This window comes from Cyprinodon variegatus, unplaced genomic scaffold (assembly GCF_000732505.1).
Source record: "Cyprinodon variegatus isolate N-32 unplaced genomic scaffold, C_variegatus-1.0 Scaffold261, whole genome shotgun sequence".
Lineage (NCBI taxonomy): Eukaryota > Metazoa > Chordata > Actinopteri > Cyprinodontiformes > Cyprinodontidae > Cyprinodon > Cyprinodon variegatus.
Genome location: NW_015150714.1, coordinates 701,326 through 721,958, shown reverse-complemented (window position 1 = coordinate 721,958; position 20,633 = coordinate 701,326). Strand labels below are relative to the sequence as shown.

General features: G+C 36.9%; 3 protein-coding genes across 4 annotated transcripts in view; 2 read left to right on the top strand and 1 right to left on the bottom strand.

Annotated features, from left to right (window-relative positions):
- slc35a3 (solute carrier family 35 (UDP-N-acetylglucosamine (UDP-GlcNAc) transporter), member A3) overlaps nucleotides 1–5,759 on the top strand; it is a 13,362-nt gene extending 7,603 nt beyond the window's left edge. The window contains exon 8 of the mRNA XM_015382639.1: nucleotides 5,714–5,759. Within this exon, the coding sequence (XP_015238125.1) occupies nucleotides 5,714–5,759 (46 nt within the window). The remainder of the gene's footprint in view (nucleotides 1–5,713) is intronic.
- LOC107089706 (protein FAM78B-like) lies at nucleotides 3,927–11,361 on the bottom strand. The gene is made up of 2 exons (XM_015382634.1): nucleotides 9,997–11,361; nucleotides 3,927–7,446 (listed from the first exon to the last, which is right to left on the bottom strand). Exons 1-2 carry the CDS (start codon nucleotides 10,350–10,352, stop codon nucleotides 6,924–6,926), a joined length of 879 nt encoding a protein of 292 aa, XP_015238120.1. The 5' UTR covers nucleotides 10,353–11,361; the 3' UTR covers nucleotides 3,927–6,923.
- A 2,794-nt stretch (nucleotides 11,362–14,155) lies between these two features.
- On the top strand, nucleotides 14,156–18,778 carry LOC107089707 (chromosome unknown open reading frame, human C19orf60). Of its 2 annotated transcripts, none has more exons than XM_015382636.1 (5): nucleotides 14,156–14,299; nucleotides 14,543–14,625; nucleotides 16,695–16,899; nucleotides 17,769–17,887; nucleotides 18,012–18,778. In XM_015382636.1, exons 1-4 carry the CDS (start codon nucleotides 14,297–14,299, stop codon nucleotides 17,859–17,861), a joined length of 384 nt encoding a protein of 127 aa, XP_015238122.1. In that variant the 5' UTR covers nucleotides 14,156–14,296; the 3' UTR covers nucleotides 17,862–17,887; nucleotides 18,012–18,778. The 2 variants fall into 2 exon arrangements, with proteins under 2 accessions (XP_015238122.1, XP_015238121.1); XM_015382635.1 differs by having other exon boundaries at nucleotides 17,769–17,857; nucleotides 18,012–18,772.
- Nucleotides 18,779–20,633: the final 1,855 nt, after the last annotated feature.

Below are 20,633 nucleotides of genomic sequence, written 5' to 3'. Positions count from 1 at the left end.
CCTTTTTTAAGCCACTTTTCAACGTGGAAAACACTGGAAAACTTCATGTTCATAGAAGACAGATGTCTTTTATGAACTTTTTCCTAAAATGTTCAAAGGAAACAACTTCTTGACAACACTAATTAGGAAAGTTTAAATCAATCTGAGCTGGTGTCTTTGTTTACTTTTTCCAGATGCTTAGCAACAACGATGAAAAGGGAGGTAAAAAATGGGTAAACATCATAGTTATAAGCACGATAGTGATGTAAACCATCTGCTGAGATTAACACAGCAGGAAAATCCACATTTCTTTATGTCCACAAACCATCTTCCCTTTTAGCCAACTTGTTTGGCGAGTTGAGAAGTAAACACAGATTTTCTCAGGTGCAGCAAAGGCTTTTTACATATCTTTACCAGAGGTACCAGTTGGGCTGAAGGGTGCTTTATACACACATATGGGTATGGAGGCCATAACTTGTTTTTTAGTTTAAATTATGGCTTTCTTTTTCTCTCCATACTGTGACAGGACAGACTCCCCAGCTAAAACTTTTCATTTGTTTGGAATCAAATATTTGATCATTGAGTGAATCCAACAGTTTCTGTAACACACAAAAAGTTAAAAACTGGGGATTTTAGTTAATTATTGAACCTATAGTCTTGAACAGACAATCCTAACCCTAGGTTACTTGGTTCCTTTGGGGGGAGGAGGAGGAGGATGATGATGATGATGATGATGGTGGTAAGCTCTTATTTTTTTGGCCATATATCCTGTTTACTCTGTGACCAAACAATCAGACAGAATCTATGAAGGGAATTTTATGATTCAAAACTTTTCATTGATGTTTTGCTTGTTTCCGGAGCTACTTTGAGATGAAGCGGGTATAATTATTCATTTTATTTTAATTATTTGCTTTTATGACAGGGTCTAACTTATAAGTATGACTTCTGTTTGAATTTTTCTCCCGGGCAACACATTTACAGCTATGTTTAGACTGGAATGTATTAAAGCACATTAAACTGGTAAAGGACTGGTGCTTTTTTACTGTCTTTATATTATAGGGTTAAACAGATTGTGCTTGAGCTGAGGAGGAAATGGAAGAAAAGGCTAAAAGTTCTGCAAGAAGAATGTTTTATTGGTCTCCATAATGTTTACCTTTTCCAGCAGAGTTCTGATGTATGGAGTTTGATTCATGGATCTTTTTTTCAGGTTTTTGCATATATCGGTATGAAATAGAAAATGTCCTTACTCTATTACCTGTTTTAGATAAATATTTTTTTCCTTCTTCCCTTCCTGCTTTATTGTGTTAATTTCATTCCACCATTAATTTCCCTTATTTTTACTTTCTATTTTCTTTTATTCTTTTCAATCCTTATGTTCTTTTTCTGTATTGTATTGTTTCCTTTCTTTCCTCTTTTTCAACTTGTCTTTTTTCCTTAAAGTTACGTTTCATCTTTCCTTTTGTTTTTTGCAACCTTTTCCTCTTTTCTTCCTCTATCCTCACCTGTATTTCGTTCCCTCTATCCTTACACTTTTCTTTCATCAGTTCACCCATCATGAAGTAATGATGAAGACCCAATGTGAATCCTGGAAAGGTACCCTGCATGAAAACGCTGCCAAGTCTGTGAGAACGTCATAATGATTTGCTGCGGCAATCCCTGGAAATGGAAGCAGCCAAAACAAACAAACTTCCTCTCATTAGTTCACTTTTCCAACCAGATTTTCCTGTCTTATATATATTTTTTTATTATTATTATTTCCTTTCATCCGCTGCCATCCATTTTTTACATTTTCATGGTTCATTTGGAGAAATGTTAAATGCTGGTTTTACTGGAGTGGTTGTTTTTATTGTGTGAAAGACTGAAATTTGTTTTATAATACATGGGGAATTATAGAAATGTTTATGGAATAAATAAACACCATCCAAATGGAATAACATGCTTTTTTTTTTTATAATCACTAGAAATCCTGCTTTCTATTTTTTCTTTCCATTTGTCCTTCAGTCTGTCTTTCATGCTTTTCTTTTTTCCTTCCCTCCCATCCTTCAGTGCTAATTGTTTCTGATATCTCCCTATTTTGCGCTCCCTTATGTCAAGCCCAGAACCAGTTAGTTGACATCACTGGATTTTTAAAACAACTTTTTCTTTCAAATTTTCACTCTCTGTAAAGACAAACTCATCCACAGCCGTCACTGAGAAAGACCGTCTTACACACAGGCAGCAGAAGTGATCAGATATAAATATATTTTCATTTATTTTTCTTCATTCAAACATTCCAGTTTTCACCTTTATTACACTATAAAAGCCACGATTTGTTGAATAATATTGAATTCTTCTGCTCTGTAGGGTTTTTTGTGATTATCAGCAGGAGTTCAGAAGTTTGATCCACAGATTCATTTTCGCCAAGCGGCTCCTGATTGGCATGTTGGTTTTCTCAAGCAGAAAGCATCCGGCGGTCCATCCGTCTCTCTGACCAGGTGTGTGTGGGTCTGTGTGTGAAGGCTTGTACGGCTGGCACCATGATTAACAAGTAGCATTGAAAGAACAATGTGGGAACATCATCGGCTGGACTTTTCACTCTGACCTATCATGGTTTAGTGTTGATGAGGCTTAGAACGAAAAGGAAATGATACCAGAAGAGACGCCCAACATTGGGACAGATTTTTGCGTTTATCCATTTGTTTTTCAGCAAACATCTCAACCACTATTTCAATTTGTTACAGATATGCAGAGGGCCTAAAGATACAACACTTGTGAAAAGTAAATCCCTACACCTTCAACTTTTTTTGCATTTTGTCACATTACATTACCACAACATCAGTGTGTTTTCATTTGGGTTTTTCATGACCGACCAACACAAAGTACAGAATATTTTTACAACTAAAAAATGTAACAAATGTGACAGGCATTTAAATTCAGCTCCCTTTACTATGATGCATAAAAAAAAAATACAGAGACCTTAATGGATCATCTGATTGATAAAGGTGGTTACTCTGTGTATAAATTATAAATGCAGCTTTTTTTGTGTGAAATCGTTAAAGGTTATTTTAGAGAAAAACTTCATGATGACCAAGAGATACAACAGACAAGCCAGTGGTGCAGATGATGTGAGAAATGGTGCTCTGATTACATAGAAGATAAGTGGCAGAGAACTAACCCTCTGCACATCAGATTGAAAAAAAGCATCTCTACGGAAAAAAATGGCGTTAAAGGCTCTAGAGCGGGGAGGACAATGTAGGGAGGTTCAAATCAAAGCATAAAGCAAAAAAAGAAAAGGGAAAACATTTCCTCTCTGGGTTAGGGTAGAAAATACCTGCTCCAATACACCGACTGCTGTACCTGCAGCAATATGGTCCAAATGAACATAGGCCTTTTAATTGTAGAAGTTTTGAGCTGGGAAAACAATATAACTTGGATAAAACTGTATTGAACCTTGCTGAGGATTTTCAGAATCGCTGTAAATGAATCACAGTCCACGCAATGAAAAATACATGATAAGTTTAGTAAAACCAGACAGACAAATGCATGTTTTCAGATTTTCAACTGATATGCTTGTTTCATTTCACTTTAACACTATGCACCTCTTTGTGTTGGTCTGTAAATAAAATCTCAATAACTGTAGGTTAGAAACCACAGAATAAAAGAGAAACCCAGAACAAATCAACAGGTATGAATATTTCACAAGGCATCATAGTGAATTGTACGGAAGAGGATTAGGGCCAATGGAAAAAAAAAAAAAATTAACTGATTTTTTAATTTTATTTCAGTTTAACATAATTCTGACTTTTTTCTCACAACTCTGACTGAATTCTGACAATAAAAAAGTCAGAGTTCTGAGATAAAAGTCAGAATTCTGAGAAAAAAGTCTGACGAAGAATTCTGACTTTTTTCCTATGTTAAACTGAAATAAAATGTAAAAATCAGTTAATTTTTTTTTTTCAGTGGCCCTAATCCTCTTCCATAGAATTCGATTAACTAGACAGGACATTTTGTAACTGATTTTATCTTCATTAACTTGTTGAACCAAGCTGCAGTGTTTAGATTCCTTTATCATATTTGAGAAGTTTATAATTTTGACAGCAGCTTACTAAGTAAAATCCAACAGTTTTTTTAAAGCAACAAAGTATTTTTTGTTTTTGTTGTTGGGAAAATATATGTGTGCAAATTTTTAAAACCTTATCCTGCTGGCCATTGTTAATATATGGATAAAAGGTTTAAGAGCTATCAATACACATTTGATGTGCCGTTAGCATGAAATAGGCATAAAATTAGGAAGCTTTGACTTTTAAGATTTGATTGTTTTGAATTTAATGTCAGCAAAATAACTACCCAAGATATTTTTTTGGCTGACAAGGGACACAGCATGAAAAATGTATTAAAATGGCTAACTTATACAAAAGGGAGAAAGTTATAGAATTAAGGATAAGATGTTTTGTGGAAAATCTTCAAGGACTTGATTTTGTTTGGACTTTTTCCCAAAATGTTGTTGTTGTTTTTTTATTCTTCTTTCTCAATTTCCATAAAAGAATCAGAAACTCTTGAAATATTTCTGCTCAAACAGAGGAGGGTTATAAAACGGTATCAAAGTCTTGACAATACTGCGTGAAAAACACAATTGTGTAAAACAACGCTGGCTTCACCACAAAGACACTTCCAAAATCTGTTACGACTGAAAAAAGTCATCACAGCCCATCAAAACTTTTAAATTGTAGGGGAAAAAAACAACAGCAATAACCCAGAAAAAGGGGTCAGAGGTTAATTGTTCAGGGGTTGGATTATTAAAAGCTTTACTCCAACATTTAAGAAAAAGCACAAACCTTTAACCTGACCACCCAGGAACACAGAGCAAATCCACCAAGAATATCAAGAGGTGAGTAAACGTATGACCCCTGCAGCTTCCAAATCAGCAAAGGCACCATTAATACTGACTGATAAATGCATGTACTGGTGCAAACTTTACTGATAATACTGATCCCTGGTCCAAATGTTTTACAGCAGGTAATGTCTGCGGTAAAATAATCTAGATGTTAAACAGACCCGCCTGCATGTCAGAGCTGATAACAGCCCAAAACAAAACTACAAGAGCATCAAACCAGTTATCAATAAAATCCCTTAATTCACACAAGAAACAGACACTGTTTACTTTCAACACCCCAGTTGCTGTTTCTCTCATGTTTTTGAACACTTGGTTCTGTAAACAGGGACACCTTTATCTCTCGAAGCTACTATTTGTTTTAGCCTCTGAGATAGATGAGATATTGTTTACTTTAACTTTGTTGTCTAAGGCCAAAATTGTGTAGAAAGAACATATTTTCGTTTGAAAACGCAAAGATCTGTGTTTGAATTTCGTGCGCTCTTGACGAACTGTAACCCCCACTTCATCCTTTATCCTTCGTTTTTCAGAGATCGGTTTCAGAGGCAACTTATCTGTTATGGAAACCCTGGTATAGGAAGGTAGTGTTGGGATTTTGCAGGTTTCAATCTAGTAAACTATGCCAAACCACCTCAGCTGACTTTAGGGTTTATCCAATCCCTAACCCTGATGAAGCATGTTACCTTATCTCTAACTATGAGCACATCCACCTCACAGAAAAAGCTTCTTTCATCCACTTAAATCAGATTTTTTTTTTCTTTTGCTCATAATCTGTATGTTCCATGATCCTGGATGATTGTCAGAACACTGATGAAGTATACTGGTTACTTTTTGATTTTGTTCTTTTTTTCATCCTTACTGCAGATGGAGCAGCACGTTTGGCTCAGAGTCTTTGCTGCTTTACACCTGATTGTGAACCAACAAAACATCAATTGCAGAAAAGAAAGACCTGCACCAAATCATGACACATCTTCTCTTCTATATCTTCAAGTATCCTTCGTCTAAAGGAACCTCTAGAGATTACAAACCTTGTCCAGATCCGCAAAAAACATAAAGATCGGATAATCACAGCTCTGGAAGGGTGTAGATCTGGTTAGTTGTTCCTCTCACGTCAAGGTGGCTTTTTTATATAAATAATCTCATCATGGATCAGATACCCCGACCCTCAAGCACACCCTAAAACGCTGTAGGTAACACTGAAAGATGGAGTTGAGGGGGTGGGTCTATGAGATAATACTGTGGCAAAATGCTTAGAGGGATGGTTTTCTAGCAAAACAGCTGGTCAAATCTCATTGACTTTGTCTCCTTCACAGACTAACACCAGCAGGCCTCTGACTTTACAAAGGGAAACACTGTAATACCTGGGAAGCTGTTAGAAAAGGAAGGTAGGTTTCATTCATGTGTCAGTGTGGCTATAATGTTTAACTGTTATAGGTCAACACTTCAAATGATCTAAATGCTGAAAGTTGAATCAAAAATGAATCTGAATGAGGCTTTTTGTGTGTGTGAGGCAGTCTGGTGTGTCAGCAGCAAGCCTGAACCCAGCACTGGGGGCTCCATTATAAAAACAAACCAGCACAGACTAATGCACCTGAATACCTACATTCATACCATTCATCTGAAAATAAAATGATTAGTTTCCACAATACAGTTGTCTTTCTTAGACCTTGGCCTCCAATGCATTTCTGTATCTACAATAGATTTGGAGCTTTAAGGCTGTAAACCTTTTTTTTTTTTTTTTAAATAACTGCCTAGATCAAGGCTTGGTCGTGTCCTCCTGAGCCTGAGGAGCTACATCAGAGATTAAAGTTACATCCCAGCACTGATGGTGTTTTCTCAGAGTTAAACAGCACTCCTCTCAGATGTGCTATGAGGGAGGGAACATATGTATACCCTCAAAGTTCAGCAGCACCAGAGGCAGAGGCTGAAACCTTCTGGATGGTCAAAGGCAGCGGTGGGGAATTAAGGCAGCTGTCCACTCTTCATCAGTTAAATCCTCTCCATCATCGTCTTACTCATCTGTGGCTCATTGTCACTTTTAAGCAGAAACATTAGTAAGAAACCAGCCCTTGCTCTATTTCGGCGGGATGACAACAAGCGGGGGACCTCTCCTTGGCCTCCACATCAGAACCTGGGCGTCGTTGGCGTTTGGCTTCCCCATGGCGTTTGGAGGGACGGGCTCCATGCGGTTCAGAACTCGTGGCTGCTCCTGGTACAACCGACCCACCAGCCTTGCTCTGGAGCCAAGAGGCTGGGATGGATCCACCACAATGTCCACCCTCATCCTCCACTTGATGGTGTGCAGCAGGATCTTCTCCTTAGACGTGGTGTTTAATGCCACCAGCCAGGTGGTGAAACTCTGGTCCCTCTTGATGTTGGTCAATAAGGGTGTGTTGGACTCACTGACCGGTACCGCCCAGGTGACGCTCGGGTAAAAGTTATCGTTCATGCTGACGGTGAAGCGCGACGGCTTAGAGGTGGGGCCAACTATGGTGACGGTCTCTGTTGTGTTTCCATACCAGGGGTAGCTGATGCCATCCGAGTCGCTGATGGCCCTAACCAGACCTTCTCTCAGCTGAGGCAGCTCCCAGCTTGACCTGCAGGGAGACAGAATACAGCCTCTTCTGAGTAAACCAGGAAAACATAAAATTTATAGAAAATCAAAGTGCTTCTCTTCTGCACAAAACCATCCGTGTTTAACCTGAGTTCAAACTTTTAGGTAATTGTTGTAAAAAAGGAAGGCTGTAAATTAGAAACAAATAGATAACTAATCAAAGAACTGAAAATGTTCGGTTTGTGTGATTTTATTGTGGAAATGCCTTCCAGATATTGTTAAAACATCAAATTAAACCAGTCTTTCATTGTCTTTATTTTTAAAAACTGTACATTTCTATATTTCAATGAGAAACAGAAAAGACGGATGTTTTACAATTCATTGGTAAAAAGCTAATAACAAAGCATGTGTTAGAGCTATATTTATGTTCATCAAGTTTTATTCAGTGAACATTGAGTAAATGCTCTCCATGGCTATTTTTCTAGTTTATCTAAAGAAATTCCAAACTGTTTGAAGATTTCCTAAATAGCTTTCTCAGACCTTTGACAGCAAATAAGTTACAACACTCAGTGTGTTTATATAGTAATGAAGAATTTTGTCTGGTCTTGTTTCAATGTTGTAGAAAAGTGAAGTTTTTGATTAAACAATATGTATATTTTTTAATTTTTTAAAAATGAAAACAACTGCTTACTTGCCAATCTGGTCAAAAAAATTTTTTTCTGTACACAAATAAATTTAAAGAGGAGGGTTCAAAGTTAAAAGCTGTTTGTATTCTTTTCAATTTTCTGTACTATATTTAAAGTTTAAAAAGGAAAAAGATGAACTACAAGCTTTGGGTAGACTTTAAACAAGCCTGACTAAGATAAAAAAAAATGTCTTTTACTTTCTAAAGTAATGTAAAGCATAAAACCATAGCACTGATCACATTTAGGCCTCATTGTCACATATTTAATATCGCACAGCTCCTCTTAAAGGTTTTAAATGTTTTCTTTGGATTTTTGTGCTCCTTTTACTTCTTTTGAAAATGGAAAAGGATTAATTCAGAATATTTTCTGTTGTTTTTTCCCCCCCTGTTTAATCCATAACATTAGCACAAAAGAAAGACATTTATGATTTGCCTCAGTGTAATATGTATTAGTCTTAAGAAATGTCTTGGAAATTTCTAAACATTACTCTAAATCTAACTTAGATAGATGAAATAAAAATAAATTAAACAAAAATCATCCCCAGCAGGAGAGCATTCAGTCTCCTGTTATATTGTTTAATGTTGAAACACCCAGTGGGAGTTAAGCTTTGTACAAACTCTTCAGTCCTTGTTTATCACATGCGCTCTCTTCTCTATAACTAATCCCAATGGAATCTCATTCTGATGTTGGTCAGATGAATATTTTCTGTATTGATTTTTTAGGTGTTTTCAACCAATATCCTGTTGACTAATGTCCAGTGTTCTGTCAGACGTAGCAAGATTTGTGAATAAAATGTCCTGAGAATTCAAAGATTTGACAATGCAATGAATGGAATGCCTCCGGAAATAAAAACAGGCCCACAGCATGACAGATCCCCCACTGTATTTAACAGCGAGCTCATTGTTTATTCTACACCACACCCACTTGCAACACAGCTCTGTTCCAAGCCCACACCTTAATTGAGAGTCACACTAAAATTGACCAAAAAACATGTAAAAGTATCCATGCTGTAAAGAAAAGCAGCCTTTTGTGGAATGATTTCCAAACACCGCCTAAGATGTAGCTTGTTGATGCATTTTCGAGACTCTGTGACCTTCAGATGTCCACCTTTGCTGCAGTTTATTGACAGTGAACTTTGACAAATTTTAATTTTAAAAACTTTAACCCTGGTCACTTTGAATAGTGACAAAGCAAATAGACAATATATCCTAGGAGTGTCTGAAAGTGCTGGATCATTTTGCATTAAATGAGCATATAATGAATGAATGTTTCACCTGCATGTATTGTAAAGAGACTGGAAAAGGGGTTAATAATTGTGAAACCCTAGAAATGCATTTCTCTCTTCAGTCCATTAGATCAATATTAGGCCAATGTTGTGTAATATGAGTTTTAATTCACTTTATACATCTTTACCAAAGGTGGCAATAAATGTAGCAGTGAAACCTATCACTGCATCATCACCTCTCTGCTTTCAGTTTGGTCATCTGATGTTGCTGTTCTGATCAAGAAGCCCTCTCCTCTCCCCAGTTTGTACAGTACACCCACCTTGGACCTGAACCCAGCAGGATTAAACACCCCCTCACATATGCCTTCCCTGATAACGCGTGTTTGTGCGTGTTGTGGGCGACGGCATGTCCCCGTGGGCACAGTTTGAGTAGCAGAGAGCGAGCAGCAAATGTTGTTTTATCTAATAGCAGCTTTTCTATTTACGTGCCAGAGTCACAGGAACAAAATCTGTCGGTGGGCGTCTGAATGAAGAAGGCTGACAAGCACAGTGAACCTACTGTGCGCACAAATGCTCCAACTCTCCAAACCGCACCGGCATCAGCATGCTGGTGGAGCTTCCCCTAAATAAATGACTCTGTCTGCATGTGATGGGGACTGTTGTGTCAGGGCTGGTAACTCACATGCCGATGTCTCCGTAGGTGTTGTAAAACTCCATCTGAGTGCACGCCTGGATCCAGCCTACTACCCAAGTCTCGTTGCGCGGAATAGGAGGCATGACAATCCGCGCAGCGGCTTTAAAGTAGGGCGTCTTATATCGCAGCACAATGGGGGAGTTTTCTTCAATGACTGTCGGACAGTGGTCTATGGTGGCTGACAGGTCGTGCACCAAGATGTTCTCTCGTTTGATTCGCGACTTGTTGCAGGCTATGCTCTGAATGCAGCCCATGACTGTGCAGGAGAAGGAGAACCTCACAGGCCCGGGGAAGCGCGCAGCTTGCTGGGACTCGACCAGTACCAACACTATGAGGCCGTACATCAGATGAGACTGGGAGGCAGAGGTGTGTGTCACCACGCTGGAGGTATTAGAATAAGGTTTACATTGACTTTCTGACTCCTGGAGGCTCCAAATCAGAAGGGTTGAACACTTTTAGAGAATAACTCTTAGTCTCTGTACCCTTTCCTTGAGGATTTGCTTCATCAACCCCAGTCCGCAACATTTGATCCTGGTCCTCCTGCCCGGAGCTGTCATGTCATAAGAGGGCTTTGGGGAGCGACTGGAAGCTGGGCGCCGGCTGAGAGACCCGGTGATCGAGCGGCAGCAGCTGTGTTGGCGACTGCGGCTTCGGGCATGAGAAGATGAAGCAGCTGGACAGAACCCGAGCGATGGTGTCAGTGGATTCCGTCATGCCTTTCGACCCGAAGCAAAGCAGACCAGGCGAAATGAACGTTATCTGTGAAGCACCCGAACATCCGCGATACAAGATGATAAAACGAATCTGCTTCCTGTGTAAAGGCTTCCTATGGATGGATAAAAAGATGTCATGCAGAGTAAAAACGGAAGGAACCCGGTGTGATGGTGCTGAGCAGCTTCCCCTGCATCCTGGACCGATGGAAGGGCTGAGAGGCGCTGTTCACCCTGCGTGGTGCTGAACCTGCTGCCTGGACCAATGAACTGCAGGGGAAGACTCGAGGCGTAGGAGTCTACACTGTAGTAGACCTGCGACCTGGTTCCTCCATATTGGAATAATGCTTTCTAATCCTGCAATAATAAAACTCAAGCCCCCAGTGGATGAGGCGAAGACTACACCAATCTAGGCGGTGCCCTGTGGGTTCCATATGGGGTGCTGTGATTCAGTGCTGTGTGGCTGAATCAATCCTGCTCAAAACTTCATGTAAATAAAACAGTTTCAATGCACTTTTCTAAATCCAACAATGCAAATCATGTCAAAGATATTTATGTGACAGGGGGGAAAAAGTTGTGTCAGAATTCAAATACCTAGGCATCCTAATAGACTCTAAACTGACTTTGAAATCCCAGATCAAAAAGGTGTGCAATAGAGTCAAATTCAATATTACAAATGTCCGTTTCGTAAGATCAAACTTGTCACTCCACGTAGCTAAAATGTTCATGTACAGTATGGTTCGGTACCAGATCACCTACCGTCTTACAACATGGTCACAGGCAAATAAAACAACACTAAAACCTTTAGAATCTCTTTACAAACAGACAATAAAAATATCACCATTGTGCCATTTTACTAAAACACAAGCTTTTAAGCTGGGAAATGTCATCAAGTATTCAAACTTCTGTCCATTTTACAAAATAATCCATGGTATGTCATCTTCTCCACTCAGTCAGTTTGTAAACACGAGGGTCGGCTAGAGGAGACTGTGTTGTTCCTCTGCGTAAAAGTGCTTTTAGTCAAAGAGCCTTTGCAGTCACAGCATCTCAGGAATTGAACTCTGTCCCTCAGAACATCAGAGAACTTACAACTTACACTCTTTTCAAAGATCATCTCAAAACTGGCTCATAACACATCAGTCATGTCAGCATTAGTTGAATGTCTATCATTAACAAGCCATGCTGCCACTTGTGTTTCTGATGTGTGTATGTATATATGTATGTGTTTTTGTTTATATGTATATGTATGTGTATATATACATGTATATAGTTTAATTATTTTTATTTGAATGTTTTATTCTATTTTATTAACCCAAAATATGTAGTCCAGCAAACATGTATTCTGTATATTTAATCCAGTTTTGAAGAGTTATAGCTTTTTTTATTTCTTTTTATATTTGTATTTTTCATTGTAAAATGCTTACTATTTTTTTTTTTTATGTTTTTTTCTTTTTTTTTTTTAGTTAGACAATTTTAAGATCTGTCCAGGGACAACAGATGAAAAATTGCCTTTTGGCTAATACTGGTGCATTTGCAGGAATGCTTATTAATGTACACTGTCCCTGTCAAATAAATAAACCAATTACTTTAAAGTTAAGCAGTCACAAATTAGGAGAAATATTTATCGTTATTTAGCGTGTTTAAAGAGAAAAATACTTTTTTTTTTTTTTTTTTGTCCAAGTCATTTTTTACAGTGTCATTCATTCATTTATAAAAATGTTAAATAAACATTAGTTTGGAGCTAAATATTTAGTCTGCAAATTAAATATTTTGTTTGTTAAATAAATATGAATTTTGAAGCAAAATATTTAGTTTGCAAATGAAATATTTAGTTTGTTATATAAATATTTAGCTCCAAACTAAAAATTTAGTTTGTTAAATAAATATTTAGTTTGGAGTTAAATATTTAGTTTGCAAATTCAATATTTTGTTTTTTTAAATAAATATTGAGTTTGCAAATTAAATATTTAGTTTGTTAAATAAATATTTAAATATTGAATTTGAAATAAATATTTAAAAAAGAATCCACTAATATCTGGCTAAAGTTGCACCCTGTTAGTCTTTCCTGTAATCATTTTTCGTGTATCATGATTCTACCACCACTATGCATGGCCCTAGTGAAACTATAGGAAACTATACCAACGTTGAGCATTTTCTAATAAAACAATAATAATAAAGAAAGTGTTTTATGTGTTAAACCTATAAGATTCCTTTCTTTCCATTTTGGTAACGTGGCTCTGTCTCATCTGCCTCTCATCTGCCTCCAAAATCCCATTGTTGACAGAACAGCATGGTCTTAAGATGTTACACTGCAAATCCTTAACATTAAAATAAGAAATACTTGAACATTTTATCAACTGTTGAAGACACTAACTTTCACGCCAGCTACAAGCTTGGCTTTTTTTGTGGGGAAAAACAAAGGAAATCAAGAGGATATGTGAAAATAAGTCGAATTTCTTTGAGCTTAACTGTTTCATCACAGGTTTCAGGCATTGGTAAAGACTCCATGCAGCACTGCTGTAAAGCAGTTATCATTTTCAGTTTTTAAAGTAGGCCATCATGTTTAGATTTATAAAGGAACATGCTGATATGCTATTTTCTTTCTTCTTAAAGCTTGATATTAATTTTCCTGACTTTCTGTAGATGGATAAGTAGAACAGGTTTTCCCCATATCTTCATTTGAAGTGGAATTTGTGTTACTTCTAATGCATTTACATATGGAAAGAGTTTGGGGTTTTACTCACTTTTGAAAACAACTGCTATCATTTTTAGCACACCTTCAAATCTAGCATCACAGTGTGCAGTGTCACTGGGGTTCCAGCAGTTTCCAGTTCATTGCAGCCATGAGCTGCTGTGATTTGTTTCTTCCTGTCAGGGGGACTCATTGGGTCTTCAATGCCTTTGCAATCCTTTATATTTAAAGCCAATTCTTTGAACTGATGATTTGCAGTTCCACCGTAATTGCACAACTTAGACTTTTCAAGCAATGCATATATATATTTTTTTCTTCCTATATCTTTTCTTGGTTTGTGGGGTATGCCGTAGTACCTTTGTTTTGTAAGTGTTTGGTGCATCTCGTATATTAAACCTGCAGCCATTTTGGAATTGTACACCATGTATATTTTTTTATTAGGCTCATCTTTTTTCCATCATGATTCACAATACATATACATTTCCCCCTAAAATTGTACTATGTCATTTTTTATTAAGAAAAAAAAAATGCTTCTGTTTTTGTTACAAATTATGTTTCACTTCCATTTAAAAGTATAAAGAGAAATAGTATTTTAAGATTTTTAAATTATGTAACATACTTTAAACAACACTGGGATCTGATTAAACTTAATAACTTTTATTTCTTCAACGTTTGACTAAATAACGAGGGGGGAAATAGCTCCATGCTTTTATTTTGAAGGTCAATTGTTTACATCCGTCTCTATAAAAACTTCCGGGTCACTCAGAACATATCGTGCTGATTCACAAAACAGAAGATAAAATAAACTTGCTGCGTTTGTTCGTGTAGACATGTTATTATTATTAAAAAGTTAGATCAGGTTGACGGTGTCTTACTATAGAACGACATGGTAAGAGGCTTACAAATTCGTTAACCATTTAAAGCTAGCTAAGCTAATATTAAGCTAATATTCTTCTACCTTTGGTTAGCCCCTAATTAGAAAATTTTGAAAAATATTTTTAGATTTGTTTTAAGCCATTCATTTTTCAACTATTTTTGCCGTTGCTTTCTATGTTGGTTGTTAACAGATGTCTTTTCCCCACCAGAACACCTGCTTTGTTGTATTTTGTTGTTAACTTTGTGTATCCATCAGGTACCAGCAGACTTAATGGCTCTGATCCAGAGGTTTTACCAGCTTCAGTCAGAGCGGGTAGAAACTTATCGACTCTTTGAAGAGTGAGTTTGAACTTTAAATTTATGCTTTGACTGCATAAACACACAAACACAGATACTGATCTTCCAAGATTCAGAGTAAGGAGCAATAAATTATCTGGTTAAGAATCTACTTGGAAACAAGTGCTGCAGACCATCTGTATTGAATTAGATGGATATTTGTGAGTGACATATGGAACACATGGAAAACAAATTATCCAGCAATTCACTTTAATACAAAATAACAAACTTTGCTGAATAAAATAAGTATCTTAAACATAAGCCTGTCCTGCTTAACTTCAAACTGAAAATGAATATAAAACAATAAATAGATGGTGCACATTTTTGGTGCAACAGCAAACTTGTAAATATATTTGTGCCTTAAATGCAGTGAATGTAGACAGAAAAAAAACAACAACCATTAGCTTAATGCCACATTATATGGTGATAGCCTACTATTTCCAATTGTGTTTCCTCTGAGTTCCTGCAAACTTACAATAAGCTCAACTTAAATTAATTCAGTGGAAAAAAATTTCCGCACATTAGTCCATTTGTTCTTCATTAAAAAGAAAATCCCACAAAACCAGTGGAAGAAGGGATGCTGAGGACAAAGGGCACAGCAGCTTGGATGTTGGGAAGGTCGGCTGCCTGAAGAACCTCCATCCACCTCTCTGCTTTTCCTTTGGACTGCTAGGATTGCTTTTCCTGAGTGAGGTGCTCCAGAAGACTGTTTGCAGTTACACATTCTTTAGCACATACATTACTCAGTTCGTCCCCCACACTGCTCTGTTGTCTCCTGCTATCTTCTCCATGAGCAACACTTGGCTCGACCAATGGGATGATGGTATTCTGGATAGTTGCATATATTTTGTCAGCTCATTGGTCACAAAGCAGGACAGAGCATTTTCCATTAGCTTTTTACTGACTATTTTTTACTCTCGCAGTAATAAAGGAAAAAGTGTGTTCCTTTTCCACTGAAAACGGGACAGGTACTTCTATTTCTAAATACAGAACAATTCAGTTTTTTCAAGGGACTGTTGCCAACCCTAATAATCAGACCATAGACGTTAATACGGATTAATGACTGAGGACCAGAGTGTCTGCAAATGATTCATTAGGTTACCATAAATTAGGACAGAAACTTGGATATGTCACTTTCAAAGCAAAGGTTGGGATCTATTAAAAGGAAACTTGGCATCCCTCACACCAACACTACCAGGCCTACACACATTTAGGAGGAAATGGAACAATCGAACGCTCAACATCACTGTTACGTCATAAACACAGCACTGTAATCCATGCTTGCACTGGTGAACCATAACTATACATGAGGACCATTGAAATGAATTAAAAAAGGCCTATTAGAAACTCAAATCCATAATCAGAGCACACACAATATTTAAATGTTTTTTTTCACCAAGGTATCCTGACCAATTATATTGTTTATCTGCTGATCAGACTCCCTATAGCATTGCTCTTGGATTTACGTGCTAAAGGGGGTTCAGTGTTGACGCACGCCACCCATCTTCATCAGGGGTCATTGTGCATATACTCCACTACAGCTACAGAAAAACAAAATGGTAGCAGGGTGCATGGCACAAAAGGGTTAGAAATAAATATGGATAGTTAGCATTTCATAGTATACATAGGATTTGATATACATTTAGCTGACCTTATTTCCCTCACAGGTCTTAAACATTAATCAACATTTATTAACTATCTGGAGCAAATTTCAGGAACAAAATAGTTAGTTGTTTTTTTTTATTAATTACGATGTAATCTTTGATAAATGAAACCCCAGATTCATTGTAAAAACATGGATGGGATGCCGTCTAGGCGACATTTGGAAGAAAGAGTAAAAAGGTAAAATTTCCTTTGAATCTTTGATGATGGGCTTATTTGCAGCCTTTCTTAACTTCCATGAAATAATTTTTTGTCTTCCAGAAGGTTATTTTAATCTAAACTAAAACTACATAACTCTATATTTTCTTGTCAAATTGAACTTGAAGACAGTTAGCAGAGGCACACAGTTTGATTTGTATTGATTTAGCTTTTCTTTTCTTTTTTTCTTTGGTGGCTCCTATACTGTTCAGAGGACACGAAGCCTACTTGAGGACTGGGCCCCAATATGACTTTGAGCACTATAAGCAGTTGGTGCATGAGATAACGCAAGCCTTCAGCGGCATTTCTAAGGAAGTTCTGGAGATCAAGGGGAGGCTTCATGGAGAGTTTGACCGAGCCGACCTTTCTGAGCACATCGACAAACTACAGAGCAAAGAGAAGCAGAAGCTGGAACTGGTGGGTAATCATCACAGTTTTACACAGAAAAATAGACACATCCACACATTGCCTAAACTCTTACCTGTGCAGATGATGTCTTGCAATGTTACTTTTTGTGATTTTGCCTTAGTAATTCCATGTCTTGTGGTCAAACACTTGGATTTCAGTTCAATTCAACTGCCGTTTCAGGGTTTTTATGCTAAGCAGAACATGGCCTTTTCATTAAAAGACTGGTTACTCTGTATATAATGATGATACCAGCTTCATCTGCAATCTTCTTAAGGTTGCTGTCTTTTCTGCTGGGTTCTTTCAACTCCTTCTCACAAAAACTCAAACACCTTCCTGAAAGATTTGAGGTTTTGACATGGCTAAAAGGTCTGAACTTATGTGCAGCTAGTGGACCAGTTATTTCTCTCACTCATTATTCTGGCATTTACCAAATAACCATCATTTCTATTATTCCCAACATTCCCATTTTCTGCATCTTCTCTGGAGAAGGGATGATAGAATTACTTTGTTAATCCTTTGCGGGAAATTCTTTTCTTGCAGTGCAACGATTTACAGCAGAGAAAAAAATAAGATTGTAAGTAAAATAGAGCAAAATAAAATATAAGACGGAGCAAAATAAGTAAATAAAATTACACCCTTCACATATAGTGTTAAATTAGATATAAGAATAAAATAAGTATCAAAGTATATGCAATCAGCAGTATTTACAATTTACAATGCTGCTCAGTAATTAAATCACTATTATTGCACATGACTGTTACTGAACATTGTGAGGTAATGATATAAATAAGTATTGTAATGAAATGACTGTCAGAGAGAGAAGTTCTGATATATATTTCCTTGTGTGAAATCATGTCCTGACTGTTTCTTCTGGACAGACGGCCAAGCTGCAGCTGGCCAAGCAGCAGGCTCAGGATCACCCAGAAGATGAAGGCTATCGAGAAAGAGTTCAGGAGATCAGGCACGAGTAAGGAACATCATCCATGCTGCATCATTGGTGCATTAGCTCATTGACCTCTTGTCTCAATTATTTTGATCTGATAAAACACTTATTTTATTTAATAAAATAATTGATTAGATAACTGTAGTTATAAAGATCGTCTGCTTTTATCTTTGGACAGAATTATAAAGAACAAGGAGGTTCTGAGTGAGATCATGCAGGACTTTAAATACGATTCAGAAGATTGTGATTGACAGCCGACAGTCTGCACTATCAGCCGTGTCACATGACAAGGCCACGGATCTGCCTTCGCCCCTGCGCTGCTTCCATCTCCAAGCTCTCGTCAGCTCTTATTGATCGGCCGGGGGCCCCACCCCGCTCACTGCTGCAGTCTGATTCCACCCAGGGGGCCGCTGCCTTTCCCTGTGTTAATATGTGAATTGGTTTGTTGGTTTTGCTGCATTAAGCTAAGAAGAATTTTTATAATCTGATTTAATGTTTGTAGAAACACCAAATGAAATAATTACAGAAGCTTGTCCAATGACTTAATTCATCTTTTTTTTGTTATTTTTAATAAAAAGACTACAAAAGCAATGTTTAAACTTTTTGTGGCTACAATATTACGGTAAAAAAGCTTGCCGTTTACTTAAATAGACAGTTAAAAAGTATGAGTGCTCACAATGTTTGAAACAGGGATTCTGGTTCCTACAGGGAGGCTAAATTACCGATGCTTAATGAATATGTGGATGTATGTTCTGAGGTGTTTCGATTAATGTTGATAATTTTTGTTCAGCCTATTCCCTTTTATACTGAAGAATATGTGATCAGATAATTATGTAAAACATTTCTACCTTAGGGTGTTTCACACATTTGGAGAATAGATTATAACTGGAATGATCAGAAAATCCTCATATTGACATCGTTTTACATTATTTCTTTTCAAAAATAAAATAAAAGGCTCTAATGATCTTTTGTCACACTTTGTTTTTATAGCTTGGAAAAAAAAAAGTTATTTCAACAAATGTGTAAGAAAAAGGAAACAAAACACCTTAAGACTTGAATGGTTTCTTAAGGAGAATGCAATCTCAACTAACCTGATGCAGAGTGAAGAAACAATTCTCCCTGTTTATAATCGTCTGTGGTGTCAGCTTTTTTTTTAAAGGTTGAGAATTTTCAGAACGAATCTGAAGAATCAAGATATACCTTCAGTAGAGCCTGTCTACCAATATGAAGTAGTTAACAACACCTCATAAAATAAGTTGCTCAAATAAAAGGAATTCAATTAACAAAGGAGATATTGATTATTTTGCCTCGGTCAGTTTAGAGAAGCACTGGAAAGCCATGCCTAATACATCTGCAGTGAGCCGTTTCTCAGAGACATTACCAAGTGGAGTTAACGTGGAACTGATTATCTGACTGTTCCAGGTGGTAAAAAAAAAATATATATATATATATATAAAAACTATTAGCCTCACTTGTTTTAAGGTCATATTTAATTAACAGATGATGGAAAAAAAACACCAAAGGGAGCACATCTCCCTTTTTATATTTTTTAAAGAAAAAACAACCTAATAAACCCTAAGACTCTTAGCAGAATATGTTGTGTTATTGAGACAAAAGTGTAATATATTTAACACTTATTGAGAGTAAGGACATCTTATACCTTACAAGGATTGAAGTGCAGGGTGCTAAGGAATTATCGGCACTGTTAGACAGTCAGTTCATATTTCTGCAACATCATGCTAGAACAGATCTTCCCATAACATGCTGCGATAACAAAACAGATTCTGAGAGAACCAAATTAGCTCTTAGTGAGTTCTTGCAGCCTTTTCTTAATGCAGATGTTTTTGGGTTTGATAGCTTTTAAACATTAATAGCAAATAAACATGGTGCAAAGGCAGGAACCCACTGTGGGGAGTTTTCATGAGTTCTGCAATTACATTTTTGTGAAATACAAAATGCCTTTTTCTCACCAACACAAGAGAGAAAATACATTTGTTTCTGAGGATTATCTTAGCCTTAAAAGTTGTTAAGAATTTTTGAATTAGAACAACAATTAGAACGACTCTATCAGTATGTTGTTGGTGGTGTGATGGTCTGCGGTTGCTTGGCTGCCTTAGGATCTGGAAAATAGACAATAACTGATGGAAGGCAAACTCTAAGTCCTTAAGAAGAATGTTTGCCCATCAGTTTGTGGCTTTAAGGTCAAGTATGCTTGGGTTACGCAGGACAGTGACCGAAATGAAATCAGTCAAAGTTATATCTAAATGTAAAAAAAAGAAAAGAAAACAAAAAATCAAATTAACTCAAATAAACCTAAAATAATAGATCAGACCAAAGTTCCTCCACATTGAAATAAAGGACTCATTACCAGTTAGAAAAGTCACACAATAAGTTATTCTTCATCAAAGGGCCAGTACTTTTTCACATATGGCCTGCCTGCTGAGGGCAGCTTTTCTCCATAAAGAATAATGAGGTCATAACTGTGTGAGATCATATTTCTCAGATATTAAAATGTGTGTAAGGATCTGACGGTGAACTATTAACTTAAAAAAATATATATATGTGAAGGAGCAAATTACCTTTTCACAGTAATATATCTGATCATGATTATAATGGATCATCTTTTGTTCTACAGTGTAATTTAATTTATCATAGAAAATTATCTTTAAAAAAAATCTATTCACCAACAAAACCTGATTCAGAAATAAGCATTTACAGTCTAATTCCCTTAAAATAAAAATATAGGTTTGTTTACAATTATGTTCTCTTGGGGAGACCCCCTAATTGTATTGCAGTACTT

Excerpts from the sequence above, each read along its gene's own strand:
- LOC107089706 (XM_015382634.1), bottom strand. The coding sequence starts at position 10,352 with ATGTACGGCCTCATAGTGTTGGTACTGGTCGAGTCCCAGCAAGCTGCG. Across the intron at positions 7,447-9,996 it reads ACCTACGGAGACATCGGCAT|GTCAAGCTGGGAGCTGCCTC; the intron begins GTGAGTTACCAG and ends GTCTCCCTGCAG.
- LOC107089707 (XM_015382635.1), top strand. Across the intron at positions 14,626-16,694 it reads ACTTATCGACTCTTTGAAGA|AGGACACGAAGCCTACTTGA; the intron begins GTGAGTTTGAAC and ends TATACTGTTCAG. Across the intron at positions 17,858-18,011 it reads GTTCAGGAGATCAGGCACGA|AATTATAAAGAACAAGGAGG; the intron begins GTAAGGAACATC and ends ATCTTTGGACAG.